General features: G+C 34.3%; 1 protein-coding gene and 1 long non-coding RNA gene across 2 annotated transcripts; one reads left to right on the top strand and one right to left on the bottom strand.

The window, feature by feature from the left end:
* Positions 1–1,555: 1,555 nt before the first annotated feature.
* On the top strand, positions 1,556–20,817 carry LOC100369930 (PITH domain-containing protein 1-like). Its single transcript, XM_002737535.4, has 6 exons — positions 1,556–1,878; positions 10,742–10,785; positions 11,561–11,638; positions 13,551–13,655; positions 14,345–14,453; positions 18,329–20,817. The coding sequence occupies exons 1-6, from the start codon at positions 1,675–1,677 to the stop codon at positions 18,428–18,430; spliced, it is 642 nt and encodes a 213-aa protein (XP_002737581.2). The 5' UTR covers positions 1,556–1,674; the 3' UTR covers positions 18,431–20,817.
* Positions 11,790–12,390, bottom strand: LOC146732021 (uncharacterized). The gene is made up of 2 exons (XR_014926975.1): positions 12,303–12,390; positions 11,790–11,855 (listed from the first exon to the last, which is right to left on the bottom strand). It is a non-coding gene; the product is annotated as an uncharacterized LOC146732021 (long non-coding RNA).
* Positions 20,818–24,370: the final 3,553 nt, after the last annotated feature.

The following is a 24,370-nucleotide window of genomic DNA, read 5'->3' as shown; positions in this document are numbered from 1 at the left end:
TAGGTTACATGTCCAGTACAATTTATTTCGCAATTGAATCAAAGATGGTCGACTGGCAGGCATCTTGTGTTTTTTTTTATGCGGTATCTTGGAAGTGCTCTGTCAGTTTTCATTAAAATTTGGCACATACATGTACTTTATACATGTTAGGATGCATGTCCATAACAATTTGTTTCAAAATCTGGTCAAGGATGGCCGATTGACAGCAATCTGACTTTTTGGCCTTACTACTATATTTCCACAATTTATGTAGCATTTTCATTCGTATTTTGCACATACATCATACATATCAGTGTGTTTCATAATCAGATCAAAGATGGCCAAATAACGGCTGTTTTTATTTTTGGCCATATTACTACTACATGGAACACATGTTTTGATGTAAATAAACAATCTGTTGTATACGCCACTTGTTTTTTGTAATTTGATTCAATATGACTGCCCAATGTCCAATTCTTGTGTAAAAGCACTAAATCATAATTTTTTACAAATTCATCTCCTATTAATGGTTTCAATCTAATCTCAATGACTTCATCAGCATCAAATTGATATGTCAGATCACAAAATTTGGGACGGGGACTGTGTCAACAATGACTTGTTTTTGGTAGGAGATACCCCCCCCCCCCCCCCCGGTGCATTGAGGGCATACTGTGGAAGACACACAAGTTTATGGAATACAGATATTGGTTGCTCAATTTTCAAACAAGAAATTTTATTTTGTTGGTTATAACTGATTTTTGATACACCTGCATGGTCATTGGAATGTCTGGATGACTGCGAGTGCAAAGTAATAAACTAAAAACATATAACATCCCTGGTAGCCAACATGCAAATTTATTCAAATTAAATCCAAGGTGCAGATTGCCTTGAAGAAGCACCTGCTGTCACTTTCACAGCAATTTCACCTAATGGATTGAAAAAAACAAATAATAGGTTACAAAAGTGAGATTAATAGTGTAAACACCGTAAACAATGCTGTCCTTGGAATCCCTGGGCTAAACATCTTCCCTTTTAATGATCTGGAAATATTCATGGTCGTTATTACAATTGGGTGAAGTGCATGCTACCGAAAGATCACAAAGGTGTAAAAGAAAGTACTGGAAAGTGTTACATTGCCATAAGTGCTTAAAGCCTTTCTTATTTCATGTTCTAATGCTTATTTTTGGATTCTATAAAAAGAATTCAAAACTCCCATTTACATATGAGAAATTGAGCTAAAATTGTGTTTTTTACCCTGAAATTACGATTGAGCTGATCCATTTCATGATTGCTGAGTTGGTCAGTAACAGGCTTTAACACACCACCTATTGATTTCATTTTTTCCCCATTCATTTCTTTCTTTGACTATGGTCGCCGGCTGGTGGCGCTCTTTTCCATAAGCATTTGGGGATACGATTGAGCCATGTCTCGCAATTTCTATTCGAAATTGATAGTTTGGAATATCCAGCCCTCGGTGACACATTGGATCGGAAACATTTTACTTTAAAATCTAAACAACTCCAGTTTTCGTGAGTTTTTTTCTGCCGCGCATGCGCGATTCGTTTGACCTGTAGACTGACCTTACTACCGTGCATCAGACGACGACTGGAGTTAATATTATTGAAAAGCTTACTGTTGTATAAAAATTGCTGTTATCGTTGAATTTAACCCTTTTGTAGGGTGATTTGAACTCAAATGGCCGATAGAGGTCACGGTGGTCATCACCATCACAGACGTTGTGGAGACGAACACGATCACGACGACGATCCTGAACGGGGGATCCAGTACAGTCTGTATCTCAAGATCGACCTTATGAACGTCGAATGTCTGAATGAGGAACGTGACGGATCCGGAAAAGATGTCTTCAAGTCCTGGGAAAATAGACTGGACCGAGAAAAGGTAACTAATCTCCGCAGTCTTAATTTCATTTATTATTTTATTTGTTTAATTTAATTTATTTATTTAACTAGCACCTTCGCGATAAATGCAGTAACTGGTCATTTCATCGTTGTTGAGAATTAAAGTTTTATGTTTTTTTAACAACTGGTGCTATTCTGAGAATACCGTCCTTAAAAGTTGTTAATTTGCCCTTATAATTTGTGCAATTGCTCTAGCAGGAGTTCGAAAATAAAGCCCATGCTCTGATAATGCTCCTAGTTTTTAAGACCAATAAACATTTGACAATTTATAATGGGCTTTGCATCATGTATTTTTCATAATGCTTAGTGAGATACTGTAATTAATGATCTTATTGGTGTTGCAAAGGATAGTTGAATATTGTTTATTGGAATTAATAATCCCCATACAAATTTTCCAATATAGATAAATTATAGTATGAAACAAATAACTCATTTACAACAGTGAAATACGAAATGTATATATATTTAAATTATTACTAATGCATTGCAATACAACTAATTAAAATTGAAAAAAATCGCAATATAAAATATTCAATCAGTAATGTTGTGTCTTTGACTTTGCTATGGTTTCTTGTACTTTTATTCATTGAGTTAGGGTTACATAATCACGTGTGATGACCATGACCTTATTAGCTAATCACATTTCGCCATGTATGTTGTTATGAGCTGATCATGTGTTACGCAATAAAAAGTGAAACTTCACCGCTAAGCTGATCATGTGTTACGCAATAAAAAGTGAAACTTCAGCGCTAACCTACAACCCGCTAACTTGTGTGTGTGTGTGTCTCCTTTTTTATTCTGATACATGAATTTTCACGGAATTAAGTTTACTTTGTAGCAACGAGCTACACAAAGTAATACTTCTCGAGGGTGTATTTCACAGTCAGTGTTATTTACGAAAATATTTGTTCACATATTCAATAAACTGTCTTGGCAATTCCCACCACAAATTAGATATAACGTGTACATATTTTAATACATAAAAGTATACATGTATGTACAAACAAAAATGAAATTTTCAAAATTTATTATATTACCTAGACAAAAGAAATCAAAATTTTTCCTTGCTAGAAAGATACATTTTCTGGATCTGTCAACTTGTCAATAATTATCGGATTATTTTTAAGCATAAGATTGTTATGTGAATTTCGTTCATTAATGGAATACTTCAGGGTCTAACTGATTCAGACTTCCATATAATAATAACAATAATAATAACAAATTTTAATGCATCCTTGAAATAAATTTTTCATCAGTTAAAAGCAATAACAAAGAAATACATAAACAAAAAATGTAAAATGCTCAAAAGAAAAGGAAAAAAAAAAATGATAAAAGTAAGAATTATCTTTTAATTGGATGTTCTGTTCTAATATCAAATATGGCATATACATATTCACCCACTTGTCTTATAATTTCAACATCATTGCAACTCATCAGGTATATACATTTCTGATTAATGTTGTGGGCTGTGTTTGGAATTATTACATCTCTCAATAGTTTTTGTCTGTTATTGTAATATTTTGGACATTCCATGAAAAAATGTACCTCATTTTCTATTTTGTTCTCTGAACAATGTATACATAATCTGTTTTCTAGGGGTGTTTTTGGTTGAGTATGTCCACCTTTCTCTATTGCTAATGGATGGTTGCTAATTCTAAATCTGGACATGCAATGTCTTTGTTTTAAATTAAGAGTGTCTAAATATTTTTCATGGGTGTATGTTTGTTTTAGTTTTGCATATGTCCTGAGTTTGTCATTTTGGTTGCTTATGGTTATTTTCCACCAATCCATGAATTTTTCTTTGATGTTGTTGGTAATTAGTTTAATATCCCTGGGTGATAAGTCTGACTGGTTATTCATCGAGATATTTTCTTTTATCAATTTTTTAACAGAATTCATCCATGGCAAGTTTAACTTCTTCTGTTCATGAAAGGCTTGTTTTGTGAGATTGTGTTCTGGAAGCTCTTTGATACGAGACCAGTATTTTATAAGATTTCCCTTAATATCAATCAACAGTGGGAATTCACCAAGTTCAGCTCTACTTGCTGCATTTGAAGAGAGCTTATTTACCCCCAATAACTTTTTGCAAAATTTTATATGTATTTGTCCAATACTTGTTTTGTCTCATTTTGAGTTTTCCAAAATGTCACCACCCCAAATGTCATAACAGTATTGGTTTTATACATGCTTGAAATAAGTGTAGATATGTTCTACAGTTAGCTTCTTTGGGTAATGATTTTAATAACACATACATAGCTCTAGTAGCTTTATCTGATAGGTAATTTCTGGTTTCATTAAATTTACCATTAGATTGAATAGAGATACCAAGATATATGTAGGTATTAACACAACTTATGTTGTGACCTTGGTAATAAAATGCATCTCTGCTCTTCATTGATCATTTTCTGAAAATTATTACTTTTGTTTTTGTGAGATTAACATGGAGATTCCATTCATAGCAGTAGTCATTTAACTTGTTTAATGCGTTTTGCAATCCTGTATTTGTTTTTGAAATTAATACCAAATCATCTGCATAGAATAATGAACTAATCTTATTATTATTTAATGTAACCTGGTCTACTGAAGTATCATCTTCTAATGTACTATTTAAATCATTTACATACAGATTAAAAAGTATTGGACTGATCACACACCCCTGCCTTACACCTTTACTTGTCTCAAATATAGGTGTAATTTTATTTCCGAAACGAATGCATGTTTTTGTAATGTCATACAAGTTCTTAACTAAATTGTATATTTTTCCATCAATACCATTGGTTAGTAATTTATAAAATAAGCCGTTCCTCCAAACACTATCAAATGCTTTTTGGAAGTCAACAAAGCAAGTATATAGTTTCCCATTTTGTTTAAGATATTTATTAACAATTGTTTTTAAAACAACGATTTGATCAGTGGTACGGTATCCTTTCCTAAAACCAGCTTGATTATTATTTATTATATTATTTGTTTCTGTAAATTTATATATTCTGTTATTAATTATGCTACATAGTACTTTACCTACACAACTGGGGCTAATCTGCACTGGCTCGGAAGGTTGTAAATGATTAGCTAGTTTGAATTTGCATAACAATACTGACAATGAACGTGCATTCAACGCCACAAGTTTTTTTGTTTTTTTAGCCAATCAGAATTCATCTTCTGAGCCAGTGCAGATCAGCCGCACAACTGGAAACTGCTATCCCTCTGTAATTACTTGGATCATCTCAGTCCCCCTTTTTACCTTGCCCGTACCATCAAAGATGGAAGGGAAAGGTATATTAAGGGAAAAATTTTGTCCGGCGTTGTTGTTGTCGTTGTCGTCGTCGTCGTCGTCGTTAATAATTGTTATTGTGTGCATAATAACTTTACTAATTCTATTCCAAACTTTATCAAACTTGGTCACCTTATTCAGCAGTATAAAGTCTTCCCTGAGTTTGAACAACAGATGTCCTGTATGAAAATATCATGCAAAAATTGAGAAAATCTGATAAAATATTTTGACTGTTTCTACTTGACTGATCACTGGTGATACACATCAAAGGTCACTGATCTCAGTGGAAATATGCATTGTTGTATGTGTTCAATGAAGCAAATGATTTATCTTGTAATAATATCCTTGGTATTGTATCTCAGAATCCCATACTGGGTTTGAAAACCAACTCATGGAGAGATTGCACAGTCTGATACACATTTGCAAACCTACCAATAAAATCTTTACAGAAAACAAGATGTCAGAAAATCAATATAAGCACTCCTATGAACTGGGTGCCTAACTTTGATCAAGATCTGAAGCTAATAGAAAATCTGTTTAGTTCAAAGTTATCAAAATTAAAAACAATACATAAAAAATACATTAAAAGCAAAACATTTCATTCACATTTAAAAAAAAAAAATATTCTAAAATATATGTATTCTGTATTTGACAAACAGGAATATGTTTCAGCTATTAGAACAGAATGATAGAGTTTTTATAATACTAGTTTAAAAACGCACTTCAAAGATTGCAGTGTTTGAAGATGTAGATTCTCAGGAGGCAACAGTACTGTTGACTTCTCCCTCCACTGGACACCAACTAACTATTTAAGTTGATTTGCATACAAAGCAGAGCTTGCAACATGATAGCTATTCATAAAGGGTGTTTTTTTTACTTTTCATATAATACAGTAGTCACACAATGAGGCAGTTCATATTTGTCTCAGTGAATCATTAATTTTTGACAGACACCTGTACAAAATACTTGGACTAAAGCCAGCAAAAATTTTCTGTTATCTTGCATGTTTTATGAATCTATTCACATCTAAATGCAGCACTTTTTTTTTTGCAATGAGACATTTGTTTTTATACTAAAATATCTGAATTACTTTGAATAAAGCTGGAAATTATGTCCCTTAAAATAATTAAACAAATAAGGCACCAATGTTTTTGTAAGATATTTACATCTTTTAAGGACATTCGGTGGACTGATTCCCCACTGTTGGTTCAACCCCAAAACTTTTTGTATTCAAAATTAATTATGACAATGCATATTTATATTGAAACAAACTATGATAAAAAGAATTATATTATATAACAAAGGGCAAGGTCACCAGAGTTCAACTATGTTTAAATATATGTGAAACTATACATGTACTAATGTTCCAGATCTCTGGGTAAATTCCTGTATTCAAGATTAGATTATATAACTTATGCAATGGTTTAATTAGATAATCTGAACTGTATTTTATTAGTTCTGAACAATAACCATCATAACCTGCTGACTTTTTAGCTCCGCTGTCGACTTTGTCGAGCGAAGCTTATCATATGAGTGATTGTCCGTCGTCCGTGTCAATGTTTTACTTTTTTGACTTCTTCTTCAAAACTACAAGCCTGAATGCTTTGATACTTGGTGTATATGTACCTTGGGTAGACCTCTCTCAGATTTGTTCATTTCATGATCATATCTTCAATTCTCTAAATTTGGTGATTATTTTTGTCATTTTTGGTAAAAAGTGATATTTTCGACTTCTTGTTAAAAACTGCAAGTCCAATAAACCAGGGCGTTTATTACAGCATTTGGATACTTGTACTGATTTCTGTTGCAACATTATGTAGAAAGTAGTTAAAAATTACAGAAAATGTAAACTTTGAAAACAAAATTATGACACACCACATCTGTGTGGTAAAACTTGACAGTGTCACAATTGCAACCTTTAGTTATTACATTATTACAGTTAAGCTTGTTGCATGTGTGAGTATATATCTGTAACAAATATTTACATGTAAGTAAAAATGGTGGACACAGGTTCCTGAGGAAAATATTACTGAGATAAGCTGGGTACATGAATGTACCGGGTATACATAATTATTCTGAAAAATATGTGATTTGTAGTCAGTGTTAGACAGGGATTGAAATAGAATTTGTTCTCTGCATGCACAGTGTGCATGTTGAATTTGAAATTTACCTGCACTAACTTGTGAAATGCACCACTTTTAAAGTTCAAATCAATTTTTTTTTAGTTGCCTTACAATATTGGTTGAACTTAATTTAGGCTTAGTGAATATAATGAGAAAATGTTGTGTTAATTTCTACATGCACAGTGTGCACATTATATTTTGATTTTACTTGCACTAGCTAATAATCTATGTGCAGTGTGCACCAGAGTATTTCAACCCCTGTTAGGTAATATAATTTTGGACTGGTCAGTCAACCTTTATAGTTCACCTTCATCAAAAAATTATTTTAATTATAATTAGTTTACCATATTTTGCAACAACTTGATCAAATCACAGTTGTGGAAGGACTGTGATCAAATAAATAAATTTCACCTGAAAAGAAAACTAATTAGTCACAATGTGCCTGACTGTTTCGAAAGTGCAAGTACATATTGTTTTTGTCTCCCGTGTGCAGCAGAGCACAAGGGGAAGCGAATGTCGTACAGATGTCTGTTGAATATGTAGATGTGTCAAATCTTGTTCTACGATTATATCAAGAACATATGGGTGAATTTTTTCTTTAAATGCATGGTTGCTGTTCTTGCTATTTATAATTGCAATATCCCCATCTTTCAACAAAACAAAACAATCAGTTTATCTTCTGTTATCTGTGGTAAGCATCGTAAGTCATTTTTTGTGTGTTTTATGCCTTTGTTTGTGAAAATGATTTTATATTTTGACCTCTCTGTATGAATGATGATATGCATGACAGCCACACTTGAAATGAAATTTCTTCTTGTTAGTATCCATTACTGCAACAGTTATTTATTTTTAAATCTCTGTTTTAGCAGAATAACATTTTGTTTTATGTACGTATGACTCTATGACTCGTAATCATCAAGTGTGTTATCTTATCTTTTTTTGATAAAAAAAACATTTAAATAATAGATCACAATGGGAAAACAACTCGGCTCAAAATTATAATTTTTAGTAGATAGATGTTAGTGTATGTTTCTATCATTTTATTTGTGACTACATGCATTTGTTTATTTTTATCATATTATCTTTATGTGTTTTATTAAAACTGTGAAAACTATATTTTGTTCACAGAATAATATATGGGGGATCATAATTATGCAAAATTACAGTTGTATGAAATTCAAATTTCCAAGTCAGCAACAAACTCGGCACCAAAAGGAATCTCAAGATACTACCAAACTCAAGTTAGTTATTTTCATAAAATATCTTGTAAAAATGAAATCAATTTAATGGAAATTTCTTAACTAAAATTTTAATCAGAAAATATAATTTGTTATTCTATTTTGCATGTTGATATATTTGACCACCTCATAGTATGGAAATTTATTCTAAAAATTAATTTTAGTGCGGCCCCCTCCATGCATGGCATGCAGCCCTTCCTAACTTACAAGTGGTTTAATCCTAAGTTGATGCTGCCAACAGCAATGGATATCATCAATTGATTTAAGTTATCATTACTCATTTCGTCTTAATTTCTTATTCTCGTCACAATAATATCAAACATTGTGTCCCACAGGGGGTCAATTTGTGGTCCTCATTAATCAGTGCATTGGCGCTACCGATGTTTCATTCTTAAGAATAACCACCTTGCTGGCCTTGACCTTATGGCATTGCTCCCATGAGTCTTTGCATTTTGTGTGTGAATATACCTGTGTTACTTTTTGATTAATTAGGGTGATAATCTTTATGTGAAATGTGACCTTAAAAACTTTATATACAATCTGTTCTGCTTAAGTACAAATTATGGTCTGACGGGCTCATAAATTACTTGAACAAGATCAATATTAAATTGTTTTATTGGTGGATTATTGTATTAAGCTTAAGATGTATTGGTGCTGTGTTGTAACATGATGGTGAAATTAGATAAGCATGATTATCGTGATTTATTTTCGTGATTTTTTTTGACAACTTGTTATTTATTAACATACTATGCAATGTATTAAACTAAAATATTTTCCAATAAATTTAAATTATTTTGGTACCCATATTTACTTTCTGATATGTCAATGGCTCATTATTTGAAAAAACAAAACAGATATAGAAATATACTATTCAAAATCAAAACATTTCTCATACTAATAGAGCACTCCACTGACAAAGTAAGCTGTTAATATTTTTCATCCTAATATTTTATTTATTTATTTTATTTAATTATTAATGTACATATGGGTATATAATCACAGGTAAATGTAGTACATAGTCGAATACAAAGATGGATTGCTGTTATCCCTCCAGCCATCATGTGATATGTAAATGTTGACATTGACATTCAGAGGACGATTTACATTACCAGAATCACCAAACTGTGTTACCAAACTGTGTTTATTGAATTTGATGAATGCAACAGTAGATGCCAAGATCACACAAGGCACAAATTGTTACCAAACTCTCATTTCATTTGTGTTCATATAGCCCTGAGGTGTACCCTGAACCTAGTTTTCAATTGATTCAAATTAAGGCAATTTTCACTGCTACATTTTCTTGATTTCAGGATATTTTAAAGCATAAATGAAGATAAAAGTTCCACTGACTCTCAAAATTTGCGTAAATAGGTGTCTTGCAAAAATAGAGCTGGTTACAGTGCGCATAAAAGAGAACTCTCCATAAATACAATAGAAAACTATTATCACTTGTACTAGAAACTCACTATAGTTAAATGTGTTAACAAGATTCATATTAAATTATATGGCTTTTTAATCCCATGTAACCAAGAAGAAATCAAAGATAGGAAGAAATAATTTCCCCACAGAAATCAGTGACCCACATTTTTTTTAATTCAACTGCATAATAGTTCATGATAATAAAAGGAGATGACATATAAACATGGCCCTAACCTCCTTGAGATGTATTAATTTTAGATGCGAATATGGCAATCAAGACTCCACAAATAAATTTAGTTATGACAATTAAACATTAATAAATATTATTATACATCTGTCACCATAACGCTACAAGTTACAGCGTGCCGTAATTTTGTGGTATTGCACTGTGTATTTTCATTCTACCATATTAGGAAATGCAAATAGTGTCCTCTAATAATAATGGCTGCCCCAAGGGTTTGACCGGACTCCACACAAAGAAGTTTGCTAAATCTGTTCTAAATGTTTTGGATTTCGGCACTTCCATGATGTGTTCCTGGGAAGAAAAGATGTATAATGATAAGGTTATTACAAGGATACTGCAAAGTATGCACTCAGACAGTACATGGTCGCATCAACCTCCGCTGCGTGTCAGTCGATACTCCTACTGTACTGTTTTTATGCGTACTTTGAGGTATCCTCGTAATAACCTCATAATATTATCATATGTTAGTACAGTAGCAAGAATTATCCTTTGAAATGCCGACATCTATTCCTTGATACTTTGTAAGTTCTTAATATGTTTTGTTGCAGTATGTTGTAAGTGATGCTGACGAGGAGCTTCTATTCAACATACCGTAAGTAAAGAATAAAGCCCTTGAGATATAAAGTCTGACCCATGATATAATGTTGAGGCTATAGGACTAGAAATTTTTCTGTGGGAGGACTTTATATCTCTTGAGTCTTGACTTCTAGTGCTTTATCTGATTTAAAACCATCTATAGATGTATTTTTGAGAGTCCTGTCAATAATTTTGCACAAAATACACAATGGGAAATGGTGACCATGCTGGCATGTTTGGTATGAAATGTGTCAATGCATTGCACGCTTGTGTGAGTATTAGTCTCAAGTCATTGATAACAGTTTGCATTCTGAAATTGCAGCAGGTAAACCCTATAATCTAAATCATCAACTACAATGAATATTTATGATCTGACTCGAAACATCATGTAGACCAAAAGGCAATGACCACCATCATGTTCTAGATGGCCCAATGGCAGCATGTCTGCCACATCTCCCGTTAAGTTTATAGTAAGACTGGGTCAGTGTTTCCTTCCTGATGTCATGTGATCTTTGTAAAAGTCCTAAGTACATTCTGATTGGTCAAGAAGCATTAGGTGGGTTTTAAGTTGTGTTGTGCTGTATCCAATCCTGTCACCAACTAACTAATGTAAATATGCACTTTTTCATAGTACAAAATGATTCCATTCGTTATATCCAAGGCATTGGCAATATCTTTCAGTTAATTTTATGGTAGATGCCTGAATCCTGCAATCCGATCTTTGGGTAGAGTGAACTCCTCATCTATGTGGAATGCCGAATTATTATCAAAAATTCTGCTTCTCATTGTAGATTTACAGGGAATGTTAAGTTAAAAGGTGTTATTGTTATTGGTGGGGAAGATGACTCTCATCCATCACAGATGAAACTGTGAGTATCCATACTGTTTATTTATTTATTTATTTATTGATTGATTTATTTATTTATTTATTTAAAAAAACAATTCAATTCAATTGCGCAATTCATAGTAATGGTAATAGTGTGGCAGCACCAACTAATACACTAAAGACAGGTGATCACGTTCTTGACTGATGTGGCATATCTCTTTAATCGCATCTTCAACTTAAATATACCAACACCGTAAGATCTAGCAATTAACAAAAACATAACAAATCACTAAATCTTAATACAAGTACGGTGTAAAATATACAGTACTAAAAATATCTCTAAATACTACAGTTCAGTACTTCACTATTTCACCATAGATGGCGCTATCGCTGAAGGTCACAACATAACAAATAATAATTACAGTATTTCAGCAAACATTATAAAACCGATTCTTCAACAATACAACAAGTAATTCTTCCACTACAATGAATATGGATACACTTCAGTTCTTTCACGAGTCCATATAATAACTTACTAACAATGATTGATACTATGCCAAACACGGTGATGACGAAATCGTACACATAGTAATGTAAAGCTAGAAAACACAAGTCAGTATAACATCAAAAAAGCTCTATGTTGATCCATACTACAACAACACTGCTCTCTGAACACTCAAAGTACAAATAATACAGCTGTATATTACCTCGTGGGCCTATTTAGTTGGTACTCCGAGAGTGATTATCGACGAAATTGCGTCCTAGCGATCAACGTTATGAACAATGGAAACATGGCTACTGTTGCATCATGGGACAAACAATCCACGGTAATACGCAACAAAAAACTCGTGCAGACAATAAATCTGCCCTATAAATATAAAATATCTATTCCTACAAATAATAATAATTTAACATGAAATAATTACATGAAATAAGAAACTATTTAATAAAACTACTTAGTCTTTGTTCCGTTCACGACTAACACTAGAGGGCGCTGTTAAACAAAAAATGCCGTGAAGTCTTAGTGCACCTCGTCAGCTACAGATAGTTATAGAAATACGGAAAAAATATCAGTACTCAAAATGAAATAAGTACTCACAAAATGATAAGGAAATCAATGAATTAGCTTAGTTCAGGGCTTGATGAGAAGCGAGAAAGATTTTTTTAAATGAACTGTGTCACTTGAAAGCACATATGTTCATCATGTACAAGCTTTTGTTTTTTTCTTTTTAACTATTAGTGATCAATGAATTCATCAAAGCTTTTTAGCTTACAAACTGATAAAAAAGAGTTTCAATGATGCAGTATTCGGCACAAGACCACTAAAATGACTTATGTTAAAGTAGAAGACCAAGCAAACAACATATTACTCCCAGATCTTGGGTTGTTTGATTCTCTTCAAAGGAGTAACTAATACTGTAGGTTGATGCACATCACTTTGATTTGTAAAGTCTACTCAAGAGGTCTGACTCAATCCATCTATCAGGTCACTCAAGCACTGTGACATCATATGCTTTTTGCATATGTGCAATTCTTGAACCATTAAAATAACATTGTAAAAAATGTTCACCATGCGCAGGACTGGGAGCTAAATTATTTTTAAATGTGCATTGTTCTTGAAGTTGTAAAATGGCAATGTAAAAAATGGATGAATGTGAATAGTTTTGAGACTGAACACAAATGAAGTATTTGGCAATTGCTTTGATCATTTTATGAGTTACAATGATTGTGAATCATTTATACAATTAATTTGTGTTATGCTGTTGACATTTGTGTTCTTGCTATAAACGTAATATCATTCATTACCATGAGATACACACCATAACTACTCTGATTACTCATCACTCAATACTAAACAAGTAATGTCATTTGTTACTTTAACATCTGTTGTATTCAACTTTACCTACAAAAATTACATAGTTTGTAACCATGTCCGATTTTTCTCTTTATGCCAGGTTCAAGAACAGACCAAAGATGACCTTTGATGATGCTGGAGGTGAACCTGATCAAGTATTTGAAATGCATCCAGACAATACAGGACAACTGGAATATGCTACAAAGTAAGTACGGGCAGTCACATATACTCTACTGGCTTATACAATTGTCATGTTACATGTATGTGTGGGTCCTTTGTATAAGATACTGGACATGTGTAGTTTGATTTTTTCCCTCAATATACTTATATTCATTTACATTTTCCAAAGCAGGGAGACCTAGATTAATGAATATGTATGCATACATCTGTTGGTATGCCTGGAATAAACTTATATATATTATTATACATCTGTCATTGTAACGCCATAAGTTACAGCATGCCGTAATTTTGCGGTTTTGCACTGGGTAGTTTCATCATACCATATTAGGAAATGCCAATTCCAAATATGGAATGATTACATGTATAAGATGTATAATAATAAGGTTATTATGAGGATACCTCAAGTATGCACTCAGACAGTACGCCGTTGCATCAACCTCCGTTGCGTGTTGGTCGATACTCCCGCTGTACTGTCTTTGTGCATACTTTAAGGTATCTTCGTAATAATCTCATATTACCAAACTTCACACATCATTTATTTTGATTGGCCTAACCTTGCTTACTGTAACAGTCAAGATTTAGATTAAGTAAGGTATTGATATATTTATTATCTGTGAAATAGATTCTCACTATGGTGGTTTACTGGTTTGCAAATGAGACTAGCTTGTTACTGTTATTTTCAACATCTCTACTGCCTCTTACTTGCCATTACAGAATCACCAAGTTTTCTGGTGTTCATCATCTTTCAATTTATTTTTCGAAAAACTTTGGTGCTGACACAACAAAAGTTTACTATATAGGACTCCGAGGTGACTTCACTGAGGTGAGTATAATATTGAGTTCAAGTCAGTTTATTGTCAACTAAAGCTACTATATAGGACTCCGAGGTGACTTCACTGAGGTGAGTATAATATTGAGTTCAAGTCAGTTTATTGTCAACTAAAGCTACTATATAGGACTCCGCGGTGACTTCACTGAGGAGAGTATAATATTGAGTTCAAGTCAGTTTATTGTCAACTAAAGCTACTATATAGGACTCCGAGGTGACTTCACTGAGGTGAGTATAATATTGAGTTCAAGTCAGTTTATTGTCAACTAAAGCTACTATATAGGACTCCGAAGTGACTTCACTGAGGTGAGTATAAAATTGAGTTCAAGTCAGTTTATTGTCAACTAAAGCTACTATATAGGACTCCGCGGTGACTTCACTGAGGAGAGTATAATATTGAGTTCAAGTCAGTTTATTGTCAACTAAAGCTACTATATAGGACTCCGAGGTGACTTCACTGAGGTGAGTATAATATTGAGTTCAAGTCAGTTTATTGTCAACTAAAGCTACTATATAGGACTCCGCGGTGACTTCACTGAGGAGAGTATAATATTGAGTTCAAGTCAGTTTATTGTCAACTAAAGCTACTATATAGGACTCCGAGGTGACTTCACTGAGGTGAGTATAATATTGAGTTGAAGTCAGTTTATTGTCAACTAAAGCTACTATATAGGACTCCGCGGTGACTTCACTGAGGTGAGTATAATATTGAGTTCAAGTCAGTTTATTGTCAACTAAAGCTACTATATAGGACTTCGCGGTGACTTCACTGAGGTGAGTATAATATTGAGTTCAAGTCAGTTTATTGTCAACTAAAGCTAACAATTTAAAGGGTAGTAGTCGTCGCACCATGCATGTGCGAGATTTATGGGTCTCATATACTGTAAAATACTTTATTTTCGCTTGATATTTATTTTTGCTATTTTCGCTGAAGGTGTGATCCAATGAATATTCCTTTTTTCTTATATTTCCCATTCAACTCATCAAAAATCAGTGAAAATAAATTCCATCAAAAAACGATACAAACGAGTACAAACTGAGAGGTTACCAAGCTTTAATTAGGTATTTTTTTAGGTGATTGAAAGGTATCGAAGGAGTCATCGGTGGTAATTAGTGCCCAGGTCAAACCTCATACTTGTGCATTGAATTGTGGGAAAAATCAATGTTTATCAACACACATGAGCAGCGCGAGGACTACCACCCTTTAATTTAGATTTTTAGGGGTTTTGATTTGGAATGCATAATGTGGCAAATAACATTGGCGGTGCTTTTGTGAGATTTGGAAAAATTAACTATGCCCTCTATGGCTTGATTTAAAAATTGTTTTCTTTAACACTGCCCTCTATGGTCATTATGGTAGTGACTGCAGTACTTGTTTATATAACACTGATAAAATAGGAGCATTTACTCCCAAACACAGATGATTATTCGCGCAATATTATACATTATGATATACATGAATTTTATTGTCCAAAACAATACAAACAAAATCCAGCCAAATTTCTGTGAATTAAGGGTCAATACAAGCTTCAGATGGATGTTTCTATTCTAAACCATCTGTCAATACCGTACTCGTTCAACCGAGTGCCCAGGGTACTCTGCTCCAAAAATCACTTGTATTAGGGGGATGGGTGCTTACCCGATCACACAGCTTGAAAAAGTGTGCAAATGACAATTCTAGTTGACCAGGTGACAGATTGAGGAAAATATTACGTCTGTTCGGATGAAAATAAAATTGTTAAGTTAGTTGCGTTGTCATTGATTTCAAAAACACTTTTACAATGAAGAATAGTCACAAAATATACTCAAATTTCATTACAATAATAATTACGTACAACCAGAGGTTACAAGGTTAAAATTATTATTAGCATAAAAATGTAAATTGTTAGTTGGTTTGACCTGCATAGGTCATTTTGATGGGGATTGAAATGACTCTGGAAATAGAAATGACCCAAAAGTGGGATGAGCACTTAGCCGAGCTTGGGAGTTAAGTCAGACGAGTACGATATATTCCCATGTGTATTTTACTTCAATTATCAAAGGTAAATAAAGAGATACAGATAGAATATATGCTGAAGATTTTAATGTTCATAAGAAATTATGTCAAGCCCCTTTTTAGCTCCGCTGTCGACTTTGTCGAGCGGAGCTTATCATATGAGTGATTGCTTGTCGTCGTCCGTGTCAATGTATTACTTTTTCAACTTCTTCTTGAAAACTACAAGCCTGAATGCTTTGATACTTAGTGTATATGTACCTTGGGTAGACCTCTCTCAGATTTGTTCATTTCATGATGATATATTCAATTCTCTAATTTTGGTGAATATTTTTGTCATTTTTGGTAAAAAGTGATATTTTCGACTTCTTGTTAAAAACCGCAAGTCCAATTGCTTTGATATTACATAAATAGGTACTACATGTGGATCTCTCTCAGATTTGTTCATTTTGTAATGATATCTATGGTGAATATTTTTGTCGTTTTTGGTAAAAAGTGATATTTTCGACTTCTTGTTGAAAACCGCAAGTCCAATTGCTTTGATATTACCGGTACATATATAGGTACTACATGTGGTCCTCCCTCAGACTTGTTGATATCTTCAATTCCTTATTTTAGTGAATATTTTTGTAATTTTTGGTAAAAAGTGATATTTTCAACTTCTTGTTGAAAACCGCAAGTCCAATTGCTTTTTTATTACATATGTAGGTACTACATGTGGACTTCTCTCAGATTTGTCTTGTTGCTTTATATATATATATATTGTTCATTTTAAAATGATATCTTCAGTTCTTTAATTGTAATGTGCATTGCTAACAGCGGAGCTATTTCAGCCGACAGGCTGCTTGTTAGAAATACATATAAAGTCTGTGAAAGAAAAAATTACAGTTCGCAAAATGTTTTTTACCTGTATCCTTCATGTTGGAAGTGTATTACATTTTGAACAGAATTTTATTTTTGGAAATCATACAAAAATTGAGTTTCACATAAGATCATATTATGTGATTTCAATGGAGCCATTTTCATCCCATACCATCATGAATGGTTGTAATGCATACACTATTTACTGTGTGGTCAAACATATAGACAATAATTGTGAGCAAATTATATAAATATACATGGTATATATGTGATATATACCTCATTACGTGCAAGTGTGTGCCAATCACAATAGATGCTTAGAAAGGTTTGAGTGTGAGAAGGAAATTAGTAAAAAGTTATCACCATATAAATAGCAATTAGCAAGGTTACCACCCTGAAAGTGAAAATTGGCACGGTTATCACACTATAAACAAAACTTATCAACGTTATTATCCTATAAATAGAAATTAGAAAGGTTATCACACTATATACAGCGATTGGCAAGTTTGTCATGCTCTTTGAATATGCAAGGCTTAATCAAGAAAGAAGGTGTCTAAATTGTACTCTTTGAGAAACCCCTGAAACGCACAAAGAAAAAACAGAAATAATAACCAGCTCGCACAATTGCAATAGTATTTCTAAAAATGTTAGTTATCTTGCATCGCATCAGGCACACACCATTACAAGTCTTCGCTTTCACACAAAATCAATACATGGCTTAGAAGAGGAAGATCCATGGTGTTTAGTGTTTCAGTAAGTGTTATTGACAGATGCCACTTCAAGATGGTGGTGCTCACAAAAGCTTGGCTGGATACAGAATTGATTTTGCGAATAAAATTCATGTATAGGCTCTGAGAGTCGTATACTAAAGATATCACAGCCTCCTTACACAAGAACATTTGCCTTCTTAACCTCAGGCAAATAATCTCCTGTGCTTTGGGCACAAAGACACATATTCAGCCAGTGCAGTAACATATAACCTTGATACAATATATAATTATTTTGTAATTATTAGGCACAGAGGCAGGAAATAGTGATTGTGAACTACGAGTTGGCTCCCAATCCAGCAGATCACAAGTCTCATCTCGAGGACCATGTTCAGCAACAAATACAGTGATGAATCAAACAATAAATCAGACACATTTGATATGAAAACATTGCATTGCACATCTTATGTTGAGCTTATCACTTCCAAGGGCGAGATGCATTCCTTCAAGCACTTTTTGACTGAAGTTCACATTCTTTCCTAATTGTTCTGTTCGATGACTATGCATTGGACAAATTAACAAATTAATTAAATTAACAAATGCTGTAACAAATTAAAGCTATGTATCCTTGGTGGAAAATAGATTAAAATTTCGAGCACCATGGAAAATCTTGTGTAATTTGAGCAATAAGTGTTTCACATTCTCCATTCCTGAAAAAATACTTCAATCATTTAGCTTGCTTGTCTGTCTGCTTTCCTTTCAATTTCTTTGTTTCACGTACACACCAAAATCACCATGAAAGAAAATCGACTAGTATTTTGTTAAAGTTACAAATAAAGTTCCTGCTATTGATGTATCATGCAACTGTGTTTGTTACATGAAAAAATACATTCAGTTGGCAGGCCAAACCTTGGTTGGAATGTAATATCAGTCCACCACCAACTGAACAAACTAACAATGGTCTGTCTCCACCAAGGTTGCCAGACTAACTACACCATGACTTTCATGATGACATTGCTGCATGAAAACAATTAGGTGATAGAAGACAAGGTGGGGGTTGTGTTGTACAGCATGCAATTAGATGAACACATTCTTATTTGAGCCTTCAGTCCAGTATCAAGACATGCAAATCCTGATTACCATAGATGCAATGCACTGTCACACACTGTCTGTCATTGAACCTAGTTTGGTTTGAAGGATTCACACATGCAGTCACAGCTGGAGCAGTAAACAGCTCTCACTTTTACTGTCTATGTGCCTTGTTGCACAGTAATGAAACAAAACTAATTTCAGGACTACCAGATCCTCCAAGAAGGGCTATATCTAACCACATAGCATGAAAAAAGTTTTTTTATTGGTAACAAAACCACATGCAAGCGAATTAATGGTGAAAGAAAATGAAAAATTAGTTTTGTTTTGTTGAACCTAAATGACAGGACTGACATACAGAAAAATACAGCACTAAAAAGGCCAAAAAGAAAAGCCATCAAAAGCAAATGTTTAAAAGTGTCAGATCGACTTGACCAAACATGATAGCAGTATGAATGCATGACACTAGATTCTATGAAGAGCAGGTAAGATTGTGAACGCCAGTCGCCCTGTGCTTTAATTGCTTCGGGGTTGGAATGTGCAGCACATGGTCTCCGAATCCTATGGTTATAAACCATGTGATACAAGCTATTACGTCATAACCAACATGAGAGATGAATGTGTGTGTCAAAAGCTGTATTAGACAGTAGCAATCAGATTAGATTTGTGCTAGAATGATAAAAAACGCAATGTGGAATGGAGACCACAACGTAACATGCAGTGGGTGTGCAACAGTTGATGAATACACAGCAGGTGTGATTGGTAACTTGCAAAGACGTTGATGCTGTATCCCCAAACAAAGAGCAATTAAAGGAACGTGAAGGTGTTGTTGCTGTTAAAAAAAGATGCAACAAACAGATGCCGTTGAGGTAGTCCCGAATAGATGTCCTGCATGAAAACGAGCAGCCAGAAAATTGTGTAGTGTTGTAGCTAGAACTGGCTGAATGCAAAAGAAACAACAGAAAAGAGGAAAGCACACCATTGCGTGAATGTTGGGCAACCACCCAGAAGCAAAGGCTGAGCTAACACCGATGTGTGATGATCCACATGCAGGAGCGAAAAGGAATAATACGATGAATTACCATGGCTAAATGAACTAGAACACATTCTTGGATAAAATCAAATCATTATGAGACGCCAATATTTTACTGTAATTCTTCAATGCGAAACTCGGGTCATACTTGTTTACAACTAATAATTGGCATCTACCAGGTGTGCTTGTGATTTACATAACAAAGTATGTTTATGATCTACTGACTTGCCTACGTGAGACAGCTGCTAGCAAGACCACATTCTGATTGGCTCCTGTGGAAACCCAGGTGGTGTACCTGAATCTGGGCCATTTATGCCCTAAAATAGGCTAGACTGAGGACAGTTGGGGACTACCATTTCAACTGAGTACCCTGTGTGTTGCTGCTGCTGCGATATTGTGAGACGAGCGATACAGGTTTAATCATCATTCTGCGAGACTTGTATGAACTGCCCTCCAGAATAACAGCATTCCTCTGCAAGCAAGACTCATGTACATTTGTATTTCTTCGTCGTTGTGTTGCAGAAACCATTGACTCGTCAATTTCCACATCCTGGAAGTTATCGCCAATGCACACTTCCCTAGACAATCCTCTATTTTAGTTAATTTATTCATTGTATTATTCTGTGTTTTGTTATTTTTGAGAAGTATTAAAGCCGGGAGCTTAATTTAACTTGATATTTTGGTGTGTGTGTGTATTTCATGTCCAGTACTATTGTCTAGTCTACCTCAGAACCTCCTATCGAGTGCAAGTTCTGTGAGTGTTCCTCGCAACATCAATAAACAGGTCTTACACTGTGACATATACCAAAACACATTTAAAACGTGTTGTAAATGCATTGCTTGTTTGCGATAGCATGTTCAGTTGTAAATTATCCTGATGTGCTTGCATTGCATTCTGATCACCAGGAAAAGAGGTTCACTGCCAATTTGTCTCTCCCTCCTCTGCAGGGTCATGGTGTTATCGCAGGAAAACTGTTCTGCCCTGGATGGACGGCAGACAATCTTCAATAGTGAGCTTAACCACTATTAGTCTATCCGACTGATGACGATGTATTAATTGACACTGTCAGTTGTGCAAGATTTCCTGCTTCATTCCACCATTATAGGGCCTCCAGCTCCCAATACTAGTTGGTCAGCTTGTAGGACCTCAGAGGTGGATGCCTTCCAAAGAGCACTTCTGTATCAACTGCAGTTGGTGTGCATCTCTTCTTAGACGAACATTCCCACCACATTAGTTACGGGCAGTCAAAAATATGTTTCAGTTTTGCTTCTAGATATATAGCATAATTTGTACATGCGAGTGGCTAGGGATTATTACAGCAAGTCTCAGAAGTATTGTGGCAGCCAATTTGCAAACTTGCTAGCGAATTAGCTAACTGCTCGGGTTTTGGCTAAACAGTTGGCTTTCGAATCTCGCTGGTGCCTCTTGTGGTCACGCCCACTCTGGGAGAATCTATATAACAGCAGGGGACGGTCGTTATACTTTAAGAGCTAATCAGCCACAGTTGGATGACGATTTCGCTTTCAAATATACCAGGGAAAGTGTTCTATGTGTAATGAGGTCGATTTTTTTAGCGGTTGTCTAATGTTACCCCGACAGATCATTTAGATATGAAAGTTTGTCATTTTCTTCCTGATTTGTGAGAAACTGTTTATCAACGCGTCTTTTTATTTAGTTTCAAGCAATCTTCAAGATGGCAACCCCCATATAGTAAATATCGGCAGATTAATCGCATATCATTGCTTTACGCCAGCTGATTTTGGCCATTCTCAGGCTTACCAGAGAAACTACTTTTACATGATCATGCCTCCTAACAAAGTAAATCATTCAGGGGAATCTAGACATGTACCTACTAGGCTACGTAAAAGCATTCTATGTCCCCTAATGCAACTTAGACTCGCACAGAGTCGGCGCCAGCGAGATTCAAAAGCCAACTGTTTAGTCAAAACCCAAGTAGTTAGCTAATTCGCTAGCAATTTTGCAAATTGGCTGCCCCAATACTTCTGAGACTTGCTGTAAAGACCACTAAATATGTGTCCACATGTATATCATTTCCCAGATAAATAAAATGATATCTGTAATTGTGACTTCTTAATGTTAACTACAAACCCTAACGATCCCAAAAGGCAAGGGCATGCGCAAGGGACCTTTTTGTAAAGGATGATACCATACTGTCCTACATACCTATGTAAGCACCAATGGTGCCAAACACAGGCCAACGGGGAGAACTCTGAATTGGTCTTACCCATTCAACTACAAATCTCAGGTACTATCAAGATGCCATTGGGATGTGTAGGTAAGTATCCTTTTGATCCAACATCTCTATGAAGTTATTCGGTTTGATAAATTGTCTTGAAATGCAATGAGGTGTAATCATGTTGAATTAGTCTAGTGTAACAGAATTTGTTAATAGCAGTTCTCCCGACAGTTTGATACTCGTAAAGCTATACATCGTGATCCCCCCCAGACCCAAAGTAACAATAATAAAGGTTGATTGACTGAATAGGCCTGATTTCATGCGTCATCTGTTTATGGCCTGATTTCAATAATCGAGACAGTCGTGTCAGACTAATTCCATTTTACATGTGAGAGAAGCCTTCTGAATTTCCTCTGAATCGGACAGCCATCAAGATTTTATTCAGTTAATTGTAGCAAACTCATGTAGACCAGGCAGAGTAGGGCTGAACACAATTCAGCCACAAATACCGACAAATCCTTGTTGTCTTTAATTCTGATGTTCATTTGACACGGGTTAAAGGGATGACTAAATTATTATAGTGTGTGTGTTCACCCATATTTTGAGCATGCCTTGACAGATTACATTCAAACTTCACACTTGCTTCTCGGGATACATCCATCAATTTGATCTGAAGGTGACTGATTGGAGCCCACTTTTGTGGTAAATATCTTCAAAATCGAGCATTTCTTTCAAAATTAGTGGATGTCACTGGCAAAGTACTAAAAATGGATAGTTTAAATAATTTTAATATATACTTGTTGTCATTATTCATTATCATTTACAGTCAATCATTCACTTTCTACCAGAATAGTATTGAGAGGTGATTACTCAGACAAACAAAAAAGATGATACTGAAAGATGATGAAACCAGAAATAAATATTGGTGAGAAGAGCGTTTTTCAAAATAATTTGATCAGCACAACTACAATATGAACACAAGACATTTTCCTTCACTAGTGCATTTTCTACCAGTTGAATATGTAATTGATGCTAAATATATATATTGTACACCTGTATGTTTTCAGAAACCATGAAATAGGATAAAACAATCTTATTTTAATACTTAGAAGATCCTGTGTACCTTAAAACAAACTGTTTTTGTGAGCCATTTTTTGCTGGTTTTTGATTTTTCACTGGTACTTTACAAAATAATCTTTAAAACTGCTTTGAATTGATATCTACCTCATAGTTCTGGAGAGTTTCTGTCATAATGTTTGTAAACATTTCATTCACGTCCAAGAAAGTCACTTTACTATGAATAAACGATGTAATTTTTGTATCAATAGCATGAAGAAAAATGTTGTTGGTAGATTATGCGCTTGTGAATGATAAACAGTATATGATCACATGATAAACGTGTGGATATTCTCACTCATATGATCACATGATAAACGTGTGGATATGCTCACTCATATGATCACATGATAAACGTGTGGATATGCTCACTCTTATGATCACATAATAAACGTGTGGATATGCTCACTCTTATGATCACATGATAAACGTGTGGATATGCTCACTCTTATGATCACATGATAAACGTGTGGATATGGTCACTCTTATGATCACATGATAAACGTGTGGATATGGTCACTCTTATGATCACATGATAAACGTGTGGATATGCTGGAAGGACTTCACATATACCATATATTGTTCTATCACTGATTTGAGCATGTGCTGTAATACATTAATCAATTGTTTGTGGTGTACTTGTTCCCTAACTATGAATTTGGGTATTAATACTTTTCAAACTGTTCTGCTTGATGATTTGTAATAAAATCATCAGAAGTCACATTAATTCAGAGGTTTGTTTTGAACATAGACATTTTTCAGTGGCCAGGTTACTTCATTACAAAACTATAAATTTAAACAAAACAATGAGAAAAAACTATAGAGAATACCAACATAAATTGTATAATTTGGATGGCATAATTTACATATTAAACAAGACAAATATAAGCTTATAATATAAGAAAATAGTATGC

Source organism: Saccoglossus kowalevskii, chromosome 18 (genome assembly GCF_978046115.1).
Source record: "Saccoglossus kowalevskii chromosome 18, keSacKowa6.1, whole genome shotgun sequence".
In the NCBI taxonomy this organism is placed as follows: domain Eukaryota; kingdom Metazoa; phylum Hemichordata; class Enteropneusta; family Harrimaniidae; genus Saccoglossus; species Saccoglossus kowalevskii.
Note: the sequence above shows the minus strand (reverse complement) of the source record. Positions and strands in the feature narration are given on the sequence as shown.

Excerpts from the sequence above, each read along its gene's own strand:
- LOC100369930 (XM_002737535.4), top strand. The coding sequence starts at position 1,675 with ATGGCCGATAGAGGTCACGGTGGTCATCACCATCACAGACGTTGTGGA. Across the intron at positions 1,879-10,741 it reads ATAGACTGGACCGAGAAAAG|TATGTTGTAAGTGATGCTGA; the intron begins GTAACTAATCTC and ends GTTTTGTTGCAG. Across the intron at positions 11,639-13,550 it reads CATCCATCACAGATGAAACT|GTTCAAGAACAGACCAAAGA; the intron begins GTGAGTATCCAT and ends TCTTTATGCCAG.